This window comes from Camelina sativa, chromosome 13 (assembly GCF_030686135.1).
Source record: "Camelina sativa cultivar CO46 ecotype springtype chromosome 13, ASM3068613v1".
Lineage (NCBI taxonomy): Eukaryota > Viridiplantae > Streptophyta > Magnoliopsida > Brassicales > Brassicaceae > Camelina > Camelina sativa.
This window is the reverse complement of record NC_141892.1, coordinates 15,614,060-15,630,258: the sequence shown is the minus strand read 5'-3', so window position 1 is coordinate 15,630,258 and position 16,199 is coordinate 15,614,060. Positions and strand designations below refer to the sequence as shown.

Genomic DNA, 16,199 nt, shown 5'->3' with positions numbered 1-16,199 from the left:
TAACTGAAAACAAGACATAAATTTTTTTCAATCTATGCCAGGTGGTTGCAAAAATCAAGGGGGTTGCAAAAAAATTTCCAAATCTATGCCAGGTGTAGCCTTGTTCCTGATTTTTTTTCTTTCGGCGACGCTCTCCGGCAGATGGAAACCGTGTTTCTTGGTTTCTTCCACTTTTTGGTATGTACTCTGGGGGTTTTGCAGATATAGCCTCAACTTCTGCAGTAACAGTCCAATAATTAACATGTGGTACTAAATAGATTGTTCTACAATATGCCAAAGCCCACATCTCAATCAAGTAAACTTAGAGCATAGACCATAGATGTTGATATCAGCTGTTCTCCATTCAGTCCTCATGAGCTTCCTTGCTGCGGCTATAGCATGGACACAAGGGTACTTGTCTATATCAAAAGTTTTGCAGGAACATCTTTTCAGCTTCAAATCAACCAAATAAGTAACACCATCAAGTCCAATTACACTATATTTAAGCTCCAAACTGTTTAGCTTAGTCGGGGACAACTTTGCTGCAGTTTCACATCGTGCGTGCAATATATTCTCCACATATGGCACCACATGCGTTGTGTCGGCAGCAGAAGCAGCCTTTTCTCTATGCTTGTTCAACCATTCAGAGATTTTCTCGACAATTGCATCAATCATAGGTAACATATGTAACTTTCTTGTAGGTCAAAATGTACTGTTCAGTGATTCTGCTTAATTGCTAGTAACTATGTTGTACTTGTCTCCTTCAAATTGGCATCTTGCCCACTTGTCAATCTTGGTCCTCTTATCCAGAAACTTAGCGGCTTTTAGGAACCTGCTCCTAAAATTAGCATACTCTTTGTTGAACTCAACTTTAGTATAAATATTAGCACAGTCCCTGAATTTTTCTGCTGTTGTATCCTTGTCGCTAGTAACCCGATCTCTTATGTTTTGCGACAAATGCCAAACACAATTGCAATGATATGCGCTCGGGTACAAATCCGCCACAGCCTTGATAATGCTTGAATGTCTGTCACTTATAAAAACCAATCCAGGAATATCCGGTATAACGCTTTTCAAGTTTGTCAAAAACCAGTTCCAACTATCATTATTCTCACTATCAATTACACCAAACGCAAGGGGGTATTGGTGATGATTAGGATCTTGAGCTGTTGCAAAAACTAACATACCTCCATAGACAGTCTTAAGGTGAATTACGTCCATAACTATCACTTTCCTCATTGCACTGAACCTTTCAATGTTAGCGCCCTAAGCGATGAACATGTACTTGAACCTATTTTCTTCATCCAATTCCACACTTGTTACTAACCCAGGATTGACCTCCCTTAACATGTGCAAATAAGAATACAACATCTTATAATTTGTTTCAGGGCTCCCTCGCACATCACTAAGATGTTGTTTTTTCCCTCTCAAGGCGGTAGAGTAGGAACAATCCAAACCAAGTCTTCCTTGAAAAAGAGTCATGATGATTTTAGGAGTCGGTGTATCAAACTTACATGGATATTCTGTATGCAAAACACTTGCTACCAGTCATGGTGTGCATTTTTGTTTGACATAGCTTGTACTCTCCACACACCGAGAGCATGTATGCATCTTTCTATATACCCTAACACTCCATTATTCTGATTTCTTCACTTTTGCAACTAGTAAATACCACTTACATCCTGCTGCAGCTTGAGTACATCGTACCATAAGTCGCATCGGGTCTGTTTAACCGCCTCAAAACCAAAACAATTTTCATTTGAAGCTCTGTTTAACAAATCCCAAACAGCCTCCTTAGAAGCAAATTCTTGGTCTATTTCCAAACACATACCATCTTCCCATTCTTTAGCAACATGCACTTTTTCATTAACTGGAAGCTCAACATATTCATGCCTAGCATTCACAAAGTCATCCATCGGGTGATCCACAACCACATTTTCTTTACCTGATACATTCTCACAATCTTCATTATTAGCATTCACCGTCAACTCCTCAATGATCAGTTCATTCTGTTTATCCCCCTCTTTGTGAATAGTCACGATTGCTGCATCATCAACTACATCATCAACAACATCATCAACAACATCATCAACTACATCATCAACCACATAATTAACACCATATGAACTTCCTCGCTCTGCTCTTGAAAGTTGCTCGCCCCCTTCCATAAGTTCTGACTCACCAGATAACTCCACACGCAAAATTGGTCTTAACCCATCTTTATCCAATGAAGTTAAAAATACATAAACATCCTCGTCATCGCAAATATTTGACTCTCTTCGACCTTCACATAGACTGTAACTCAATCTCACCATTCTTGTGACTCTATCTATTGCAATCTTCTTACAGATCTTATCCAATATCACTGAATAAGTTATCTTCTCTAACGATGATGTCTTCAACAATACAACATATAAAGAGCTTTTGAAAATCCACTCATGCTCTACTGAATATGATCCTCCATAGTCAAAATGTATGTTTACTAGGATGTTCTTCTTCATCGACACCTGAAAATAGAACAAAATATATAACAATTACAATTTCCAGAAACAGCTATAACTCATATGTACCAGTTGTCCCAAGTTGTCCTAAACAGTAACAGTTGAACCTTCGTCCGTCTGTAACTTTTGTAACATCCAATAACATCTACCAATTGGGAAACTACATTCCCAACTACAATTACCCAACTACATTCTAATAATTACCAATGTATCTCATATCAAATTCCTGATAAAAACCATAATTTTAATTTCACTCATCTCACTTACTTTCTCAAATCGTGGATGATAGGGTAGTAATTTTGACTTACCAACTGAAAGATGGAGCCAGCGACGGACGCGTCGAGGTAATTCAAGAGAAACAGGTGGAAGAGATCGGAAATGGAAATGGAGTTCCAATGAAATAAGAGGTGGAAGAATCTGGATTTCGTTTTGGTTTTAATTTTTTAACCCTCGGATCCAGAACGGGTTGGATCGGATCGGGGAGGAGCGGGTGGATGGATTGTTATTTTCTAAATTATTTTTTTTTTAAATCAATTATATCCCTTCTCCTTTATTAAGGGTAAACTCGATATATCACATACTTCTATGGCATACAGATTAAACACTGGCATGCCAGATTTTTTTTTGTTTTTGTTTTTTGGCATTTTAAATATATCACAAATTTGTTAAAATAAATATTCTCATATAGAAAAATAAGCTTGTACATGTTTCATCTCCTTTTTTTACTTACCTACATATAAAACATAAATTATTTACTAAAGTCAACCTCATAGTAAATAAACAAACATTAAATCCTTTTTACACATATGATACATTACAATGTTTTCAATTAATTTTGGCTTTTAGAAATAAAGTATCTGACTCTAATTCTGTATTTTTTTACTTCCAAAATATTATTATCTTAACTTTAATAAGAAGTCGACTCAAAAGTCAAAACTGCTTTTGGTGATATTTGATTTCTCTATCTTCATTTTCTTTCCCAAAATATATTTATTATTAATTGTTTATCCAATAATTATAATTTATTACTCATTTCAACAGTGAAATCTATGTCATAAACTTATAATAACTAATATTATGTACTTTATAGTATAAATTATAATAATAATAATATAATATATGGAGTTGCTCTAAAAAGTTAAAAGGAAACAGAAAAAAAACCCCAAAAGTTAGAGTTATTACAAATCGACCCCCCCCCAACCCATGAGATTCCCGCTTCTCTTGCTCGGTTCCTTTGCTGCGCTCTTGCCTCTGTCTGAACATCGCTCTCCCTCTTCTTCCAATTCGATTTCCATCTAAAATATTCAGTTAATTTCTACACAAAGTATTAGACTCGTTACCTGAATGTAACATTCAATATCGTAGTATTCTGTGAATCCATTCTGATTCTCTCCGGATCCGTAAGTTTCTCAATACATTTTCGTTTTTTTTCTTGGATTTATTCTTAATGTTATGTTGAATTGATTTAGGAATCTGTCTCTGGTAAATATGTTTTAATAACTGAAAAACTATATTAATGTTTTGAGGATGTGAACGTAATTGTGGTTTTTGTTTTGTTTCTTGTTTGATTGTTTCGGAATCTGTTATTGTAGCATTGTCGTCCATGGATATGGGGAGCTCTCCTAAACACAATGTGGAACAATCAGAGGAGATAACGAAATCTGCTGAAATCATCGCCTAAGAAGTGTCTCCTAAACATAATGTGGAACAGTTGGAGGAGATGACGAAATCTGCTGAGATCATTGCTAAAAAAGTGTCTCCTAAACACAATGTGGAAGAAACTGATGAGAAGAAAGAAGAAGAAGAGATAAAATCTGTTGATATCGAAATCGAGGAGACGATGGAGGAGGAAGAGGAGATGGAGTCTATAGATATCCATTAAGAGGAAGAGGAGATGGAGTCTATATATATTGATGATGATGATAGTGAGAGTTCGGTTGATTCAAAACATGAAGATGATCATGAAACATCGAAATCTTTGGAAGAAACGGTTGATGAACAAAGCAACTCTCACCATTCATCATCACCACCAGATGCTAATTCATCATCAGCTTCTTCTGCATGGACAAAGAAAGCAGCAGCGATCAAGAACTTTGTTAGAGTGAAGAGCAAAGTTGCGGTACATACACTGATTCGTCGCCTCTCGGGGAAACTAAATGTTGACAATGGTACTAGAGATGATGGGGTGAAATCATTGGAATCTCCTAAATCAGAAGGTAAGTCTATGTGGAATCCTTTATGTTATTTGAAGATGATGCAGAACGATGATGATGAGTCGGATGATAGAGAAGAAGAAGCGGTATTGGAGTCTGTAGTGATAAAAGGTAGGATTATACTGTATACAAGATTAGGGTGTGAGGAGTGCAGAGAATGTAGGTTGTTTTTGCATGAGAAGAGACTAAGATACGTCGAGAATAACATCGATATTTATCCGACAAGGAAGCTTGAGCTTGAAAAGATTTGTGGAGGAGGAGATGATGTTCCTAAAGTATTCTTTAATGAAGAGTTAGTTGGGAGTTTTAAGGAGCTTAAGGTATTGGAGGAGTCAGGAGAGCTTGAGGAGAAGATCAGACATCTTATAGAAGAAGCACCGCCTCGTGAAGCTCCTCTACCACCTTTCTCAGGTGAAGATGATGCATCGAGTAAAGGTCCTGTAGATGAACTAGCTTTAATAGTGCTTAAGATGAAGCCTTGAAAACTAGCTTCAAAAACTCTTTCTTAGGTTCAGAAGCTATTGATTTCTTATGCGCGGATCAAAGTCTTGAAAGAGAAGCGGTAAGTAATAGTATTGTATGATCAGTACTGTGATGTTTTTTAAGAGTCGATGGGTTATAATCCAATCTTGTTGTATAGGCAGTTGAAGTTGCTCGAAAGCTTGCAAGCCAACTCTTCTTTCAACATGTTCTAGAGCAAGCTATTTTAAAACAAACACCAATGGTTCTTCTTTAGTTTGTGTATGCTTCTTATATATTTGCATTCTTTCAACCAGGGAGAATCTGTTTGAAGATGGGAATCACTTGTATTGGTTTCTAGACGATGACCCTTTAGTTTCATCTCAATGCCACAACATCCCTAGAGGAATAATTGAGTTGAAGCCAAGGCCGATCTCGGAAATCGAGTCTAGGCTCAGACTTGTATATCGAGCAATTCTTGAAGCTTACACTTCTCCAGATGGAAAACATGTGGACTACAGAAGTATCCATGGGAGTGAAGAGTTTGCAAGGTATGGTTAATTATAATGGTCTTATTTATTTTATTTTTTTGTGTGTTTTATCACTGACTTAAGTATCATTTGGTTCCCAAAAGGTACCTAAGAATAATCCAGGAGCTTCATAGAGTAGAGATTGAAGATATGCAGAGAGAGGAAAAGCTTTCGTTCTTCCTAAACCTTTATAACATGATGGCTATACATTCCATACTAGTATGTGGTCATCCAGCTGGCACTTTTGATTGAACGAAGATGTTTATGGACTTCAAATATGTGATTGGTGGCTACACTTACTCACTCTCGGCTATACAAAATGGGATTCTAAGGGGTAACCAGCGACCACTTTTTAATCCTATAAAAACCTTTGGTGTAAAGGATAAACGTTCCAAGGTAAAACTTGTTAGTGCCTTAGTATGTTGAGTCAAGTCTCATGGCTGATTGATATGTTTCCTGTCTTTAGGTTGCTCTGCCTTATGCAGAGCCTCTGACTTATTTTGCTCTGGTTTGTGGAACTCTGTCTGGACCACCTCTTCGAATGTTTCATGCCTGGAGAGATTGATAAAGAACTCATGGAAGCAGCTCGTGATTTCTTAAGAGGAGGTGGACTCTTAGTTGATATCAACGAGAAAGTTGCATACATCAGCCAAATCTTTAATTGATTAAGTCTCAAACATATCTCATTCAAATTAAATTTAGTTACATGGTTATGTTGATTTACTGAAACCCGTCTGTTTGTACAAGTATGGGGTTGATTTTGGAAAGAACAAAGAGGAGGTACTGAAGCATGCATCAACCTTCTTGGAGCCACAACTTTCAGAAGCTTTGCTTGATTGTCTAGTTGATACTCAGTTTGAAGTTAAGTACCAACGATATGACTGGGGGCTTAACAACTAAAAAAGACTTATGTATCCGCAACTTGTGGGACTCATGCCGCTTTACTTTGAACTATATCATTACAACAACATAATTTCATAACTTCGGTTCAATTGCACATTTTTTGTGAAAAAAATCTCTATGTGACTTGAGAGAGTTAGAATCCAATCTCAACTTTGTTGTTGCTGGAATTTTAAGGTGTCTAGTTTTCTCTATAGTAAGTGTCTCATGAAACTCTCTAAAGAACAACACAGCAGTCAGTTACAATTTCAGAAGAGAAACCTAAACAACAGATAGTATCCACCATTTTTTTGCTACCTTGTAAATAGCTTATTATTATCACTATACTTACTCTGTGTTTACTCTGTTTAAGCTTATATGAATTATCTCACAATTATTTCAGTGGCTAAAAAAGGAACAAGGTTAAATAGTACTGTTTCAGTGGCTAAATAGTTACTAATTCTTTCAATAGTACTGTTGTGGTAATGAAGTTTTCATATTATTTATACAATGCTACATCCTACATGTGACTAGTATATGCTATATCCTTAAAAGATGTCATATTGGACTTATCGTCATGCATGACATAAGCAAATTGACTAAAAGAGTTTATTTGGTCCTATCGTCATGCATGACACCATCAAATAGCTTATTTAGTATTTACTTTCACTTAATATTCTGTTTTTTTTTAAACTAGTTTTACCATCAAAATTATTAACATAATCATATTTCAAAAACATCATCATCCACAATTCCTAAAGAGAAACACTCTGTCTCTGTAAATCATCTTCATATTCATGCATCTAATTTTGCTCCTCCACTCACCTACTTAATCGGTCTCATAAACTAATTCTTTTGAAATCACATCTAAAAGTGTAATATGTCACTTTTAGATCTTAATCAACATATTAGTAGCGTTACTTAATTATTTGGGTCAAAATTGTTATCTAATGTATAGTTTTCCCTTTGATCAAAAAAAAAAAAATGTATAGTTTTCCTTACTAAGTTGACATTGGATGGAAACACCAATGGACGCTCTTATATAAGTTGACCTGTCAGTAGTGTTCTGTCCGTGATAGGGATTGTTTTGGTCGCTTGTATGGTAGAGATTAGAGAGAATCAATCCCTTGGTTCCCAAACAAATATACTTTTACTTTTCCAATTTCTTATGTTTTCTATGATATTTCCACGAATTAAAGAAAATCCCAAATGAGGAAACAAGAAAACAAAAGAATGAAAAATCAAATTTGGCCTCCCATGGGGAAATTCCATGTACCTATCTTCCCTACCAATCAACCCTATATATACATCACCAAACCATCTCTTATCCTTTAAACCCCATTCACATTCTCATATAATTTTCATACGAATCTTGATTTTAAACGTTTTGAATAGACCAATCTTGATTTTGGGAAGATGTACGGTGTCGGTGGATCGAGCACAGCGAGTTTCGCAGAGACTTACGCGATGAGGAAGATTTATAAGGAAAAGATGAAGATGAAGCTTGCAGAGACAAATGTAGAGGAAGAGAATAAGGACAACGTTGAAGAGAAGAAGAGTAAAATATGGAGAACAAAGAAATCGAACAAGACCCTCCAGACTAATCCAAGGGTTTCCTTTGCAGACGTTTAAACATATTTGTCCCTGTGGCTATATATATTTGTTTATTTATTTTTCTTAACTTTGTTTATGATGATGGGTTTCTAAACTTCAATATGTTCTTTTATGTATTATATTTTTCACCATTAATAATAAAAACAGTTGGTTGTTGTAAATCTAATGATCGATCCATATATACCACTAACTCACGCAATTCATTTACATTTAAGAGTATGAACACATACAATACTATGAAGTCTTTTTTTTTCAACAACATCTCATGTCTTCTTATTTTATAATTAAAATATCAACTACTTTATTTAGTTTGTTTCTAGTTAAGATGATAAAAATTTGAAAATAACAATTTTACATATAAATTATCCAATATCTAAGTTTGTAAGCAAAAAAAAAAAATCATATTTACTTGTTCACACTTTAGTAATACGTGGTGTCATGTGTGTCCTAAGTTGAATTCTCATTCCTTATATCTATCTTAACATTTTTGTAGTGCATTTTTGTGTCATTCTCTCTTATCTTTGTATCCAAACAATTCCCTACTAAGTTCTCTACAATCCTTACAACCAAACACAATCATTTCCTTATTTGATAATATTAATTTCCTAAAATCTATCTATCTAATTTAAATCAATATGTTAGATTAAAATATAATTCTCCTTTCATTTTTATTTAATCTTATATTTAATTCTTTTAATTACTATTTAATACACAAAGTTAATAAAATTTTAGATTTTTTTCAGCATATGATATGATTTGAATTTTTATAAACGAATATTTATTAAAAATTGTCTTAGGATATTTGTAACCAAACAAGTATATCCACATATAGAGCTTGGAATACATTTTTGGAGTACAATAGGGTGCCATCACTTTTTGCCAACTTCGGGTCGGGTTTTTAACTAAAATTATAACCGATTCAATTATCCGGATCCTCCTTAAGATTTTCAAATATTTTGGGCCGGTTTTTAATCCATAGCGTACTTATTTACATCCAATTAATGCCAGTTAATGTCCATTGTATCTTAGAAAATATCTAATTTGCATGCTGAATTTTTAGGGCCGAGTTTGACAAAAAGAATTTATCTTAACATTTTTGGAGTACATTTTTGTGTCATCCTCTCTTATCCTTGTATCCAAACAAGTCTCAACTAAGTTCTCTACAATCCTTACAACCAAACACAATCATTTCCTTATTTGATAATATTAATTTCCTAAAATCTATCTATCTAATTCACATTAATATGTTAGATTAAAATATAATTCTCCTTTCATTTTTATTTAATCTTATATTTAATTCTTTTAATTACTATTTAATACATAAAGTTAATAAAAATTTAGATTTTTTTCAGCATATGATGTGATTTGAATTTTTATAAATGGATATTTATTAAAAATTGTCTTAGGATATTTGTAACCAAACAAGTATATCCACATATAAAGCTTGGAATATATTTTTGGAGTACAATAGGGTGCCATCACTTTTTGCCAACTTCATTATAACCGATTCAATTATCCGGATCCTCCTTAAGATTGCCGAATATTTTGGGCCGGTTTTTAATTCATAGCGTACTTATTTACATCCAATTAATGTCAGTTAATGTCCATTGTATCTTAGAAAATATCTAACTTGCATGCCAAATTTTTAGGGCCGAGTTTGACAAAAAGAATTTATAACCCAAATAATGTAATCACACCCTCTTAATCACAACTCTATAACATAGCAACTACTTCAAGATAAATACATCTTAAGAAATATCTAATTTTGCGTTTAATAAACGATTACATATTTCGTTATATCGTATTAGCTTTAAATGTACACTATTAATCCAATAAAAGGGAAAACGTCCTAGTTCCCCATGAGAACTATGATATCGTACCAGATACAGCCCGATCTTTACCCTCGTCCCAGCTGTCTTTGCTGAAATTATTCTCAACCTATATATCCATATATCGGGATGTTATCGGTTCAAAAAGTGAACCGATAGGAAACCGTTCATACCAAAAACAAAACCAAAAATTAAACCCGACTGATGTTAATAACCCGACCTGAGACGATACATCCATAACTCCATTAAAATCCCCAAATCCTCAAAACCTAAAAGCATAAAATTCTAAAATTGATCTCTGCAACCATGAGCAATGTTTCTGGAGCTTCGAGTGGTTCATCAAATGTCCGACAAAGAGGATTCGTCGTTGGCGTGCCTAAGAGATGTTGGTGTGGGGAACAAATTGTGGCAAAGAATTCCAAATCTGAGCCTAATCCTTCTCGGAGATATTTTCGATGTCGAGAAGCAGCAGCAAAGAAGGTACTACATTATGCTTTGTTTGATGTTGACATCGACTCTCATCAATTCTCATCAATTCTCATTGTTTTCTATGTTATAATTTAGCTTGTGAACGATAACCACACCTTTAAGTGGGTCGATGAGGCATTGTTGGATGAGGTAGCAACATTGGGTGTTCAAATTGAGAGAGTAAAAGAAGAGATGAAAGAGCTTACAATAGAGACATTGCAAGACCAGAAGATGAAATTTGAGAAGATGCAAATGGATTTCGAAAAAGAGCTATGTGAGAGGGTTGAAAAAGTTTTGTTGGAAGCAAAAGCTGAATTGCAATGTAGGATGAATAAGATTATAATTGTATGTGTTTTCGGTTTTTTGATCATGTTTGGTCTATTTAAGCTTGTATGATAAGCTTGTAAACTGTTCGGTTTTATGCTATGCTTTATGCTCTTGTTTGTGTTTGTGATGGTGTTGAGAGTGAACTCTTGTTGGTGTTGCGATTGCATTTAATAAGATAAGACATTCTACATTTCATAAAAGACAGAACATGATGAACACATGTTCTGAAAACAAGCAGAATGATAAGGTTTTGAAATCATGTTTTCAACATGATCACAGACCAAAAACATAACCCTACTAGTCTATTCGACCAAAATACAGATCCAACTAGTCTCTTAAACCAAAAAACAGACCCCTACTAGTCAATATTCAGGCTTGTGAAAGTCCTCCACCACCTTGAGATAGTCCTCCACCACCCTGAACAACTTCTCCTCCACCATATTGAGAAATTCCACCAACATCTTGAGAAAGTCCACCACATTGAACAACTTCTCCTCCACCACCTTGAGAAGCCTGAAAAACCGCAAATTTCAAAAAATGAGAACAAGAAACCGATTATAACAAATAAAATGAGAACAAACCGATTAATAACCTGTGTTTGATTTTTCTTCTGGTGGAACCTAAGGTTATGCTGATCAGAACCACAAATTCCACAGTGCATTATCCTTTTTCTGCTTTGGTTTCTTCTTGACAGGAGACTCATTTACACCTGGCTTCCTCTTCTTGTCTGCCTTAGTTATCTTCCTTCTCCCAAGTTGTGGTGGCTCAGGTGGAACATAAACATCCTCACCTAAAGTCGAAGGCCAGTGACGAGCACCCCTTTGTGGAGTAATGCCATATGTGTAGTTAAGCCTCCACATAGCAGTTCGAAACCACTGGCAAACATAGTCATCAGCACTTAACATCTTCTTCAGAATCATTCCATACGCATGCTCACATGGAATACCACAGATTTGAAATTTTATGCAGGTACAAGTCATATTTTGCAAACTAACTCTGTGTTTGTCTCCATCCAGTGTGACTTCAAAGCACCCATTAGTAGAAGGATACACCTGGCATTCTGAAGCTTTCTCATGCTCTTTAGCAAGAAACTTTGACACATATGGAGTACATAAACCTGAAACATCAAAAACCAATAACATTGCATTACATATGTAGAAAACTGCATTAAATTTTGAATTAAAACAATTAATTACCTTTGTGAGAATGAGAAAGAGCTGAACGTTTGGCAATCCGAACCATAGCCAGTCTTCTAAATGTCTCCAACATTGCAATAAACGGTTTCTCCCATGCTTTGTCGATGGTCTTGTTGAAAGATCTTCACAATAGCCCCCCATCTTATAGAAGGCACGAGTCCAACTCTTTGGTTTGGACTTCATAACATCATCATACACAACAGTGTCATAAGCGTGTATGCGTTCCAATCTCTCCCCAAACTGTTTAACGTTATAGCTCCAAGCCATATGCTAGAGGAGTGGCGTCATTTGCTTCTTGGAAGAATGATTCTTCTTCAAGTTCCCATAGATGTGTCTAAGACACATTCTATGCTCTATTTTTGGTAACTCCAACTCCACAGCTTTTATCAACCCCGAAAACAGGACCAAACATATTAAAAACCATAACATTGACATATTAAAAACCATAACATTGACATCTATCAACCACTAAAATGTAACCATCTCCCTTGTTTAGCTCCAAGTCAGTCTTCAATCTCTTGACAAACCATAACCAATTTTCTTTGTTCTCAACTTGAACAACACACCAGGCTATTGGATAGATGCCATTGTCTGCATCTCTGCCTAATGTAGCAAGCAATTGTCCCTTGATCTTCGACTTTAAGAAGGCTCCATCAACTCCTATTATTGGCCGGCAAGTCTGTTTCCAAGTTCTTCTAAGGACATCAAAACAAACATAAAACCGGCTGAACACATCTTGACCAGCATCATTCTTGATTGTATCTACCTCAACAACAGACCCTGGATTTGAATCCAAGATCTCAGCTGCGTAATCTCGGAGTCGTGTAAACTAGACTTCATACTCTCTCTCTATCCATGCAAAAGCATTTCTCCGAGCAGCTTGTCATTGTGGCCTAGCGACTGATATCTTCCACCTTTCCATGATAATTTTTTCAATCCTCAAAGGCTTGTAATGATCCGGATCCTCCCTAATCTTATCGAGAAAAATTCTAGCTATAATTGGGGTCTTAAACATGTCACACTCGCCATTGGGGGTACAACAATGCTTATCAATGTATTTGGTTATCCTCCACAACGATGCATTTGGAAGAAGTGCAGCGAACACTTTCCACTCACAATTTCCCTTATCCCCAATACATTTAAACCCAAGTTTATCTTTGTCATACCTGTACTGCTTCAAGTTGAACCGGTATGTAGTCCATAGTCCAAGACACTCTCCTTGAATGCGACCCCATTGTAGAAGGATTACCCTTTCCACAACGTTCCATCACCACGTCCAATATCCGTAAACACTCTCTCTGGACCCGCACCACGAGGTTGACGACCTTCTTCCTCGTCGTCACTTTCTGGGTACGTGTCGTGACGAATCGACTCTTCAGCATCAGTAAAATCCTGAGCAAGCTTCTCTATATGAAATTCATCTCGATCCTCTCCATCTTCATCGTAATCTCCTTTCCCAACACCATCTCTTTGCCGAGTACTATCTTGTTGCCCGAAACCAGCTCGGATTATCAAATCCGTCGATTCAATTTGAGAAATCGATGGTGAAGTGTGATATCGCTTTTTCTAGGGTTTGTCGCGAGAGAGAAAGGGGAGAAAGGGTGAATTGTGATTTTAGGGATTTCTCGGTTTAGGGGTTTAGTTTTCTAATTGGGTTGTAATGTCACTCGGTTAATCAAATACTAAACCAATTAAACCTATCGCAATGGTGAAATAGACGATAACTTCTATCTCATGGAGATACAAAACTTAAATTACATCTTTGTGGATATATAGGTTGAGAATAATTTCGGCAAAGACAGCTGGGACGAGGGTAAAGATCAGGCTGTATCTGGTACGATATCATAGTTCTCATGGGGAACCAGGATGTTTCCCCAATAATATCAATTGAGAATCATAATAAGAATATGCCATATCATTCATTCCTAAATCATAACTAACAAATCGTAAAATGTATATTCTCAACTTGCGAATCAAGAGTTTCTACAAAACTCTACCTACAACCGTTAACAATATATATATATATATATATTCAATTCACCATCAACTACAAGCAACTCTAAACCATTACAGTATCATGTCAACAAAATAATAGACTCGTGGTATACCACGAGGTAAAACCTAGTATTAATAGAGAAACATTATCTAAAAAATGTTGATCTGTGATCACCAGAGAGTTTGGGTCATTATTTCTTATTGTGCCTTCAATTTTTTATAATATTTATATGTACATACCATTGTATTTTTCACAAAAGTCAAGAACACCCAAAATTGAATTCTTATATTAGATATTTAACTTAATTGTAATCCTTAATTTTATTTTCATAAAACCTTTAAAATGAATTTCAAGAACTCATGTGTGATAATATAAAATTGATATTAGAAGAGTTATACGGTTAACTTTTAATTTTTATACAAAATTTTTACATATTCAAATAAAACTAAAAATTATATACTACACAAATTAGATTTTTATCTATAAGTATAATAGATTTTGTAAATAAAATTATAGTATAATTATTTAATAATTATTTTACTCCGCACATAGTGTGGGTTGTTACTTAGTGTGTAGTTTATTTGGTATAATTTTTGGTCAAACACAAAATTTACTTGGCTTAGAAAATAATAGAATTTGGTTCTCCAAACATAGTTATTTTCAAACTTCCTGTCGATTATGTGGTTTATTTAAAAGGTTCAAAATTCCAAGGTGTTTGAGAACAAAGACACTCCCCCTGATGACACCTTCCAGCATAAAACCAGAGAAGCAGAATCTTTTCACCTTGCTAGAGCAAAAACATCGATTATGGTCCCTCAGTCCTTCTGGCCGCCAATAGAGCCACATGTTCAACACCTCTGACATTTGGGTTTAAAAGGTCTTTGGTGTTGTTTGCCCCCACCTCCTTCATTCAGAATTTGAGATGTTCTTTTGGGCGATGAGGTCCCTTATATCGGTATCTATTATAAATATTACATTTTAGTCAGATTTCCATGAGATTATTCAGTTGATAGACACTTTTGATGAGTGACATGTTTTTCCTTCAGAGTTAGAAGATTTAGGCTGCTGAAAATCTATTTTCCTCTTTCACTTTATATTTTATTCTATGTTGTAACAATACATGTGCTGACTATCTTGTTAAAAAGTTACGATCACAAGATTCTATCTTTTCCCATGTAAGTACAACGAGGTTGTGGCAACAATCAAGGACGAGGCAGATACTCCACTCGTGGTAGAGGTTTTTCTCAGCAAGTAAGTTCCTCTGGCTGGAATCAATCTGGTAACTCTTCTTCTCAAACTGTGTGTCAGATTTGCGGTCATTCAATTCAACATAGTTGTGTGATTGAACTTCAAGAAGCTCACCAGAAAATTTTAGCCCCTAATTCGTCAAACTTTACTAGTCACGGCGGTGGCAAACCAAGAAAAGAATGCAGCAACCCCAAGTTCGACATTTTATACTTATTTACCATACTATCCTTGAAATCAGAAACAAGTGACACAATAGAACCCAGCACTAAGTGTTAATGATGAGATGGTTAAAGATCTTTGTGGGCGCTTGATTTTAGGTGTACGTCTCACATGACGTCCATGAGGGACTGGTTCTGCAGTTTGAAAAATGAGGATCAACAACAATTCTTCTTGGTGATGATCATTCAGTGGAGTCATAGGGACAATGTTCTGTTAGAGTTAACACTCATGGAAGATCGATTAAAGTTCTGAATAATGTCAAGTATGTGCCCAATATGAGAAGGAATCTCATCTGCACAAATCAATCATGTTCATTGGATTGTGATACATTATGGTCCCAAAAACACTAACAAAGCAGTTCACTGCTTCAAAGCCATCATATCAGGGCTAATTTGCTGCAAGCTCAGGATATTATGAAGAAATCAGCAGATAAGCATCATCATGATCATGTGGTCTTTAGTGAAATTTGTATCTGCATGTTTGCCACCAATAATTTTAGACTTAGTTCATATGTACTAGCTGGCTTTCTATTTCTATATATTTAATTTATTTGGACAATCTTTAATCTTAGTATCCGCACTTATTTTCAAATCTTCCGATGTGGGACGTTGCTTTGTATCCCAACAATACTCCCCCTCAAACCAAGGACCACGAACTTTAGGCCTACTCGTCTACGAAATCTTGTCACCATTGACTTGGTGCTACTTATTCGCGAGGTATTCTTGAGGTACCCTTTTTAAC

The 16,199-nt window shown here is 35.5% G+C and overlaps 2 protein-coding genes and 2 pseudogenes across 2 annotated transcripts; 3 read left to right on the top strand and 1 right to left on the bottom strand.

The window, feature by feature from the left end:
- Positions 1–291: 291 nt before the first annotated feature.
- LOC147929611 (uncharacterized) lies at positions 292–3,861 on the bottom strand (annotated as a pseudogene).
- Positions 3,862–4,083: 222 nt separating this feature from the next.
- On the top strand, positions 4,084–6,582 carry LOC104736893 (uncharacterized; annotated as a pseudogene).
- Positions 6,583–7,733: 1,151 nt separating this feature from the next.
- On the top strand, positions 7,734–8,336 carry LOC109128451 (uncharacterized). The gene has a single exon (XM_019234791.2). The coding sequence runs from the start codon at positions 7,978–7,980 to the stop codon at positions 8,191–8,193; it is 216 nt and encodes a 71-aa protein (XP_019090336.1). The 5' UTR covers positions 7,734–7,977; the 3' UTR covers positions 8,194–8,336.
- A 1,974-nt stretch (positions 8,337–10,310) lies between these two features.
- On the top strand, positions 10,311–10,868 carry LOC104738286 (uncharacterized protein At4g04775-like). Its single transcript, XM_010458483.1, has 2 exons — positions 10,311–10,484; positions 10,569–10,868. The coding sequence occupies exons 1-2, from the start codon at positions 10,311–10,313 to the stop codon at positions 10,866–10,868; spliced, it is 474 nt and encodes a 157-aa protein (XP_010456785.1).
- Positions 10,869–16,199: the final 5,331 nt, after the last annotated feature.

Excerpts from the sequence above, each read along its gene's own strand:
- LOC104738286 (XM_010458483.1), top strand. The coding sequence starts at position 10,311 with ATGAGCAATGTTTCTGGAGCTTCGAGTGGTTCATCAAATGTCCGACAA. Across the intron at positions 10,485-10,568 it reads GAGAAGCAGCAGCAAAGAAG|CTTGTGAACGATAACCACAC; the intron begins GTACTACATTAT and ends GTTATAATTTAG.
- LOC109128451 (XM_019234791.2), top strand. The coding sequence starts at position 7,978 with ATGTACGGTGTCGGTGGATCGAGCACAGCGAGTTTCGCAGAGACTTAC.